At 41.7% G+C, this 9,523-nt stretch overlaps 1 protein-coding gene across 1 annotated transcript; it reads left to right on the top strand.

The window, feature by feature from the left end:
- The first annotated feature begins 5,846 nt into the window (after positions 1-5,846).
- LOC308624431 (WASH complex subunit 3-like) lies at positions 5,847-6,572 on the top strand. The gene has a single exon (XM_081247637.1). It carries the CDS (start codon positions 5,871-5,873, stop codon positions 6,447-6,449), a length of 579 nt encoding a protein of 192 aa, XP_081103763.1. The 5' UTR covers positions 5,847-5,870; the 3' UTR covers positions 6,450-6,572.
- Positions 6,573-9,523: the final 2,951 nt, after the last annotated feature.

The following is a 9,523-nucleotide window of genomic DNA, read 5'->3' as shown; positions in this document are numbered from 1 at the left end:
TAAGAATAGAAAGAAAACAAATCGGCTCCTTTTCCACTTGGGGATGACCCATTGCTTGGAAGTTATGCCATAGGAGTAATTTCCTTCAGATGGAACAATAATTTTGGAATATTTTTAGCAGCAGAATCCCTTTCTCAAAAGAAATTTCTGGTAATCTCCCAGAATATGTAGTAGTTGAAAGTAGGGCTTTTGTATGTGTGTGTCTCCATCCTTGTCTACTAATCACTGCCCTTGGCCTCACTTCCATTCTCCCCCAGCCACTGCCACCCCTACCAGTTTCAACCATAGACCCCAGACACTGCCTTCATACCTGAAGACAGTTTGAATCACTTAATTTGAAAAGCACAGAGAGATTTTTGCCCTCGGCCAGTGATTTTCAAACCTGTCTGCTTGTCAGAAAGAAAGGATATTACATTTAAATGTGAATTCGTCATTTGCTGCCACACTCCTCAATTCTCTATCAGAAGCTCTGGGATGCGGCCCCGGAATCTGTATGCTTAATAAGCTCTATAGGTGATTCTCTTAAATTGCTAGGATTAGAGTTCCTGTTGCAGGTAATTACAAATTATCTCAGCGCTCTTCATCTCTTTCTTTCTCTTTTCAATAAAATATACGTGCATCTGTTAAAATTCAAACTCTACAGAAGAAAGTTTCTCTCTGGCTCGTGACCCAAAGTCCACCAATTGCCTCTCCACTGGAGTTCAGAGGTGCTAATTTTGGGTACATCCTTCCAGAGATAGCATATACAAGTATTTGTGCCCATCTACCCTTTTCTTTTTTATATCAAAACTAGAAAACCACACACACTTGCTATTTTTCACTTAACCATATTATATTTGAGATCATATATGACATCTGAAATACAGAATTATCTAATTAGTTTTATTGTGTGCATAGTATTATTATTCCTGCACACTACTTCTTCACAGTATTATATCCTATTGAAAGATGGTTGGGCTACTAATCAATAATATGTTGTGTATGTACGTGTGTGTGTGTGTGTCACACACACACATGCACACAGACACTTGGACTTACATGTTTGCTGACATATGTAAATCTAAGGGGTGCATTTCAGAGAGCTTTACATTAATTTCTTATGATAGTGATAAGAATTTGAATGAAACATTCTCTTTAAATATCTTGTTTTTTTCAAGTTTACTTGTTTGGGTTTGAAGTGGCAATCGGGCATAGGAAAAAAGAAGTGCCTGAAAATTGTATTTTTAAAAAATCTATCTAATAAGAGTTCTACTTTCTTAATTTAAAAAGTTACCAACTATCTTCTATGGGCAGCCACTATGCTTACGTTTTTATATAATTTACCTTACTGAAACTTCTGTGAAGTGGATGTTCTTTTTTTTGTCGTACAGATGAGGAAGCTGAGTCTCTGAGTAGTGGCATAAGCCACTTCCCATGTGTTATGAAGTAGCAAGATGAGATTTGGAACTTTGTCTTCCATCTTTAGAAATCCAAGTTCCTTTCACAAGACATGGTACTTGAGCCTTAAAAAAACTAATCTAGTGAGGTGCTATCTAATGATTTCAGGTTTAGATTTTTAAAACCCTCCAGTGACGAGTAGGAGTAGTATTCCACAAACTTCTCTTCTTACCAATGCACCACTGAGGTAGAAAGAGGAGGGACAGAACCCTGTTTCTTCCAACATGTGAGCAGAGAGCTGGGAGATTTATTATATAAGAGGGCTATGAACAGAAATAATAGAAAATAGTCATCCTAACTGAATTCAATATCTGCTTATCTAAGTCTTTCTAAATTTCTCTCCTTGACGGTACCAATTAGCTACACCTCACGAGGAGATTTATAATGTGAGAAGCCTGAAACCCTGGTAATTAGGAAACTCCTCATTATCACTCATCTTTTGAACAGTGAAGACTGGCAGGCAATTGTCAGCTTTAAGTTGGTCAAGCCTTAAATTGGCCAAGGATTTCTGAAGCCTCTCCCTCATGTCAGGAGGAGAAGAAAAAAAAAGCTGCAGAGTTTGGGGCCCCTTTCTTGAACTCTCTGAAATGGGATTCAAGCCACATAAGGGGGTCATCTTACTAGCTGAGGCTAAACATCTACTCTGACCTCTGACATCATGGTTTTTTAATTGGTAGTCTCCATATAACAGCCTAGATTTTCCAGTTTACATCACTTGTGTCCTGTCTTAATACTTAACAAATCACTCAACATATTGTAACTGTGAAGCAGAAAAGGCAGCCACACTCTTAATTAATAATAATGACAGTTAATATTTATTGATTTTTTTTTCACTAAGCACTGCTTGAAGATCTTTCACATGAATCTCTCACCCAACTTAAGCAACACCTCTGTGAGGTGGGTTCTCTTAACTATTCCATTTTGCAGATGAGAAAGCTGAAGCACAAGAAATGAAATAACTGTCTCAAGGACTCATTGTTTGGAAGTTACAGAGCTGGAATTTGAACCCATTACTGACTGACTTCACAGTCATAGGCTGTAAATATCAGGCTCTAGTACATGGAAAAACAAATTCTGTAATTACAAATCTCCCCAATGGAGCAATTTTCTGTTTGCAGGAGATGGACACTTGCCATTATTCTGGGGCTAAATGTCCCTTGGTTAGGGGAAAGCAATGATTGTACAAATGTGACAGAAGATTCTTGCTGGAGGAACCGTGGCTTGAGGAGTTTAAATGCTCTGCAGGGGAACACACAAAACTGTCTTAGTCAATGAAAATCTTCATCTCTGCAGACTATGATTCCTACAATGTCTATATATTATTGCTTGGTTTTGGAGTAGAGTGTGTGTAAGTGTGTGTGTGTAAGTGTGTGTGTGTGTGTGTGTGTGTGTGTGTATTTAAACAGTTGTATGCTGGAGAAAGAGAGCCAAGAAAATAAAATAGCAGGAGGATGTGTAGACCTGATTATCAGAATGAACCAGAGGAATTCCTTGGTCATCTATGCTTTCCCTAAACTCTTTTTTTTTGTGTGGTACGCGGGCCTCTCACTGTTGTGGCCTCTCCCGTTGCGGAGCACAGGCTCCGGACGCGCTAAGCACAGGCTTAGCGGCCATGGCTCACGGGCCCAGCCGCTCCGCGGCACGTGGGATCTTCCCAGACCGGGGCACGAACCCGTGTCCCCTGCATCGACAGGTGGACTCTCAACCGCTGCGCCACCAGGGAAGCCCTCCCCAAACTCTTGATGTCTGAAGCACTTCTGTGGAAGCCCTGAGATCACTCTTGGGAAAAACATGGCCCTGTTGAACACCTTAGAGCTATGGAGAGAATGGTAATTCCCACCACACGTCATCCTGGAAAGAGGCCAGTCCTGACCCCGAAATAAGGACTTCATTGGAAAGCCTAAGACTTCAGGGGTACAAGGAGACCTCCTTCATCTGTTTGGTTTTTATAGACACAGGCAGAAGAGGTGTATTCAAGGTGTCCCAAAGAGGAGATGTGAGCTGTTCCCTGAAACATGGGGCAAAGTTTGGGTTAATTACACACGCAACTGATCCCTCTTGAAATGAAGTGGACCTATGGACTCTGAGAGAAGACAAATTTAACGACTAATTTAAAATTTCCCTGTGTGGCAGTGAACTTCAATTGGTCTGAGGTCTTTGGTAAAGTCTTGCTGAACATTATAGCCTGATCTCAGCCTCCCATTGAGTTGAGTATATTCTCTTTGATTACGCTTGAAATGAGGTGATTCGACGAGGAACAGCAGCAGACTGAGTAAAGACAGCCTGTAACTGATGTTTCCTGGTTCAAAATGTCAGATAGACCACCTGTGTTTATGTATTCCCCTTCCCAAAATTCCACAAAATGACACCGAAGCGATAAGTAAGTAAGTTATTAATCCATATAGTAGATGTTATTGGTGCCCTATTCATATCTCTCAGATTCATCATCCTGTTAGATGACCACAACAAGCATATTGGAAAATAAAGTTGAAGAAACATCTTGGGATGAAAAGATCAGAGACAGTCAATAGAAAAAGAAATATGAGGATTAGAAGGTCAGTTCTACAGAAGCAAAATATGACTCATAGGGAAAAAAAAGAAGATAACAAGAAAAGGAAGAAAGGAAACTATCAAATAATGAACACAAGAAAATTTTCCCCAAATTGAAGGACTTAGGTGTTCAGACTGAATAAGTCCAGCAAGGGCTCAACACAATGATTAAACTAAGACCCATATTATAGTGGATAATATTGTGTGCCACCCAGATTTCCCTACAGGACTGAAGCACTCATTTCCACATGACCCAGCTTTGTTGATAGTTGACAGTTCTCAGATGATTCCCTCTTGGGCATTTAACACTGTCTCAAGGGCGTTGCCTCATCCACGATCAGCCCCTTCTTGGGAATGGCTCAAATCCCTGACTACTCAACAGGGGAAGGGTGCGTAAAGGCTCAGCCTACCTGCCTAAGGTGGGACAGCTTTGAAGTGTTATTCCTCCCCACAGAGCTCTCCCTCTCTATGAGGAGGAAGCGTTGGCTGGCAGAGCTCTCCACAGAACTGGCTGGAGTCTCTGTGGCAGCTCAGCTTCTGCCTCTGCCCAATCCTGCCATCCCTCTCCCTCACAGCGCTGTTTTCAAGAGCAGTCCCCAGTAAGCTTCCTGCACATCCATCTCCGTCTTTGGACCCAAGCTGAGACCATACCAAGGCGTATTGTGGTAACGCTTCATAACTCAAAGGAAAAAAACATGATCGTAAAATCTTCCAGGGAGGAAAAACAGTAGATCAACTATAACAGAACTGGAAGCCAAATGACATTAGTTTTCTCAACACAACAGCAGTACTGAAATCTTAAAAAGCACCTTTTAAATATTTTCATCCTAGATTTAGACTTACTCCTAGACTCTAGATTTTATTCTAGAAATATATAACTATCAAAATAAGTGCAAGGATGGCATAAAGAAATTTTCATGTGCACAAGTACTCAATACATCAGTATCTTTCTCAATCTTTCTTTGGAAAAGACTGGAGTGAAATGATGCAAGGAGGAATAGCAGCAAACTGAGTATTGATAGTAGACCAAAACGAAGGGGTAAACCAAGAAAGAGGGAGATATGAGGTGTAGGAAAATATGGCATGTTATCCTGAAGATTGACAAAGGGCCAGCCCCAGGAATGCTGTCTTTCAGCAAGCTAAGAGAAAAATCAGCCCAGGTAGGACGAGGAGGACAGAGGGCTCTAGGAACCAGGAAAATTAATACTCATTATTAATAAAGTATTAACTCCAGCAGAAATATATGTTTGGACACAAAAGGAAGCATAATTCTAGTGAATTGAATAGTACTTGCAAAATCGTAAAAATGTAAACATGGACTGTTGATTTAGTAAAACATATGACTATGTTGGAGTGTTCTGGAGAAAAAGGAAAATGGTGGGACATGGCTTTGGGCTAAGTCTTTATGCAGCATGTAGAGAAGTCAGTGGATACCTTAGTATATGCAAAATTCTAGAAATAAGGAAGTAAATACTGGGGGAGGTAGCTAGAAGAGTTAAGGAGGCATTGCTTCTGGGGGACAGAAATGAAGGTCAGTGCAAGGAATAACTTTTAAAATGATAAACCTTTAAGGACTGCCTATGTTAGCCTTTTTTTTTTTTTTTTTTTTTTAATGCAGTACGTGGGCCTCTCACTGTTGTGGCCTCTCCCGTTGCGGAGCACAGGCTCCGAACGCGCAGGCTCAGCGGCCATGGCTCACGGGCCTAGCCGCTCCGCGGCATGTGGGATCCTCCCAGACCAGGGCACGAACCCGTGTCCCCTGCATCGGCAGGCGGACTCTCAACCACTGCGCCACCAGGGAAGCCCTTATGTTAGACTTTTAAGGTTATGTGCATGTGTTCACTAAATACAAAATTTATGGGGGTCCCCCGCCCGCTGAGGAGATGGATGAGGATGGGCTTTCTCTCATGGGGTCAGGCATAGACCTGACTAAGGTGCCAGCTATTCAACAGAAAAGAATGGTGGCATTTCTAAACCAATTTGTGGTGCACACTGTATTGTTCCTCAACCACTTCTCTACAGTTTGTGAGGAGAAATTGGCAGACCTTTCTCTTTGTATCCAGCAAATTGAAACAACTCTCAATATTTTAGATGCAAAGTTGACATCCATCCCAGGGCTAGATGATGTCACATTTGAAGTATCTCCTATAAGTGTCACTAGGATCACAAATGAAGCACATTGTGAAACCACTTCAGAGCAATCACAGCAGTTTACAAGACTCTGGACACAGGAAAGTGAAGTAACACCAGAAAATATCTTAACTGTAGTCAAGGATCCAAGATATGCCAGATATCTCAAAATGGTTCAAGTGGGTGTTCCAGTGACAGCAATAAGAAGCAAAATGATATCGGAAGGACTAGACCCAGGTTTTCTTGAGAGGCCAGATGGTCCAGTGCCTGATGGTGAAGGTGAAAAAAATACAGAAGAAAGTTCAGATAGCGAATCTTCTTTTAGTGACTAAGCTTAATTTTGATAACAATTACATATACATGTGTTGGTGCACATTTACATTCTATAAGAAAGAGAGCCTGAGCTTTAACTCTTAGTCATAAAAACATCAAATGGCTACATATTCACCACCAAGCTTCCTCTATGTTAAAAAAATAAATACATAAAGCATTTATAATAATAATAAAAAATTTTAAGTTATTTAATAAAAAAGTTAGAAGTGGTAGAAAATGGCCTGCTCCATCGTGATAGTGGCAAATGGGGAGTGCAAAGATGCAGAGCTGGATGACTGATGGAGATGGCATGCATCAACCAGCACAGACTCATGGAACATGCAAGCATTCCCTGGGAGTTGCTAGAAAACCTTGACAAAGGAATCCTGATAAAAGACTGATCTTCCTAAAATCAAACCATCATGATACAACACTTTCACACTTAGGTTCTGCAGGCAGGTCTGAAACATAATGACAAGTGCCTGGCATCCGTAAGCGCTTGTGCTGATGGCTGATTGCTAACTCAGCACTGCTCTATTCCATACATAGGTATGATCAATTAGCAATGTCTGTCATGGGCACAGAAAGGAGGAGTGGCAGCACATTTGCCTAAACCCTGTAACTTCAGAATCCTTCTCAACACAGGGCTCCAAGAGCCATACCACTGGGACAGTGGGACAACTCTGAAGGGCTGTTCCAGTTTCAGAATTCCTCATAGGATTGATATCCCTGTATACAAATTGCCATTCCTCGTATAAAAGTCCAGCTTCAATATGTTAGTTTGGGTCCTTTCAGAAACAAATGCTAACACAGGATTAACTCTACAAAAGTGATTAGGGGAAATGGCTGTGAGAGAAAATGGAGAGGCTGGGTGACCCTCTCCCCTACCTCATTGCAAATGTGTTCCCAACGAAAAAGAGAGAAAAGTTCTAAGTGCAGTTCTAAGGAAACTTTGGCAAGGCCATCAAGAGTTCTCAAGCCCAAGTCACCCATCAGAGGAGCTCTGTGCCCTCCAGGAATGGGCCTACCTCAGTATCTGTCCACAGTCAGTCGCTGGCCACTGGAAGCGTGGCCTTAGCCCAAGCACAGTGATGCACGTCAGACATAGCAGCTGAGACTTAGTCAATAGTCCTCCCTGCACTTGGAGGTCTGTGGTTCACATTCCCATGGTCAGCACACCCCACCTTGGCAAATGAAGAGAGCTGAGTGGGTTTCAGAATGGCCTGTGGAACTAGATACCTGAAATCACAGGTGTGACCATGGAGTCACAAAGGAAGAGTGAGGAATTACAATGTGGACCAGGCCAGACTGTAGGCAGTAGCAGACAGACTAAGTTGCTGGTGTCTGCCTCCCAACAGACTCATCATGGCCACTGGCCAGGGCTGGATGGGGAGAGAGGGATAGGAACTTTGTTAGCCTGAATTTGGGCAGTGAGGTGAGAGGAAGAACTCAGAATCAAGATCTAGGAAGACACTGATAGGAACCCTCCTAAGTATTTGTCCAGGACTCCAGAGCACTGATCCAACATATTTCTGTTCAATGGCTCAAAGCTGTTCTAATCAGTAATTACATTAAAAGCTACAATTAGTTACTGCACTAGCAACAAAAACAATTAGTAAGCTCATATATACACTAATATGTATAAAATGGATAACTAATAAGAACCTGCTGTATAAAAAAATAAATTTTAAAAAGTCTATGTTTGAAAAAAAAAAGCACCCTCTAAATACTTATTCCTTTGTAGTGGGTATTAAAAACACAGTTCTTGACCTCCAGGTTTTTATAGCAGAGTTGTAGCATAAGCAAACTCAATCAGTGTACACTGCAAACACAGACACACACACACACACACACACACATCCACCCAACAAACAAAAAATGAGCAGTTCCCTTTACTTCAAAGAAAGATGTTTGCACAAAAGAGCCCCTAAAATTTGTTGCTTCATCTGCTATGCCATCAAAGAAACAGACTTATTTCCAATGTTAGATAATACAGTTTCAGTCTCTAGTTGCTGTTTTCCTCAAACTCACGATGTAAGGATCTTCCTATTTTGAATTCATTTGTGTCATCATGTCTACAGAACTACACAGGCCAAATCACTTAGGTTATTGAAAAGCATTCTTTGTTCCATCAAGGGCCAACCATTGGTCATTTAGACATATCTGTTGTAGTTGATCCCCATTAAAGGCTAAGGTCATTGACAGAACTGTCAAAACACATAAGACTCTTAACAGTCATCGTGGTTGGAGGTACTTACAAAGTGCTTAAGATTCTCTGTCGTGTTATTAAATATGTGGTGGGATGGAGTGTCTTTCCCTGCTTCCAAATCTGAATATCTGAGTAATGAACAGCACCAGGACAATTCTAGGTTTGGCTTATATATACTAATTCACAGAGCTTCAATGCTCTGTGAAGGATGAATTTGTTACCATGTTACCCATTAGGGCAGCTGTGTTAGAGAAGTTATTCAAGGTCACATCATGAGTCATGAGGCAGTATCGGAACATGAACACTTGGCTTAATGTGTACTTTTGTGTCCCATCATATGTGTCATTTGGTCCAACCTCGTGTTGCCAGCAGCGGTCTCCACCAAATCTAGACTCTAGAGATCAATCAAGGTACTTGGCAGAGAGTCGTCTTTGTCATCGACTTTCTAAAGCAAAGTCCAAATGACTCTGCTATTGGTTCCTTAATGACACCACATATTGTTTCCAAACCTACCTTCTGAATCTGAAAGGAATAAGGAAAAGACTCCAGAACTTTCAGTTCTTTTGGCCAGTCTGGTAATTATAGTAAAATAATCTACCATTTTATCCATCTCTGGAAAAGTATTATGCTTTCAAAAAAGTGATGTGAAGGGCTTCCCTGGTGGCCCAGTGGTTTAGAGTCCACCTGCCGATGCAGGGGACATGGGTTCGTGCCCCGGTCCGGGAAGATCCCACATGCCGCGGAGTGGCTGGGCCCGTGAGCCATGGCCGCTGGGCCTGCGCATCCAGAGCCTGTGCTCCACAACGGGAGAGGCCACAACAGTGAGAGGCCCGCGTACCGCACAAAAAAAAAAAGTGATGTGAAGACCAACTAAAAACGACAGGA

Source organism: Mesoplodon bidens, assembly GCF_964165515.1.
Source record: "Mesoplodon bidens genome assembly, chromosome: 10".
NCBI classification, from domain to species: Eukaryota; Metazoa; Chordata; class Mammalia; order Artiodactyla; family Ziphiidae; genus Mesoplodon; species Mesoplodon bidens.
The sequence above is the reverse complement of the archived record's forward strand: the minus strand, read 5'-3'. Positions and strand labels throughout refer to the sequence as shown.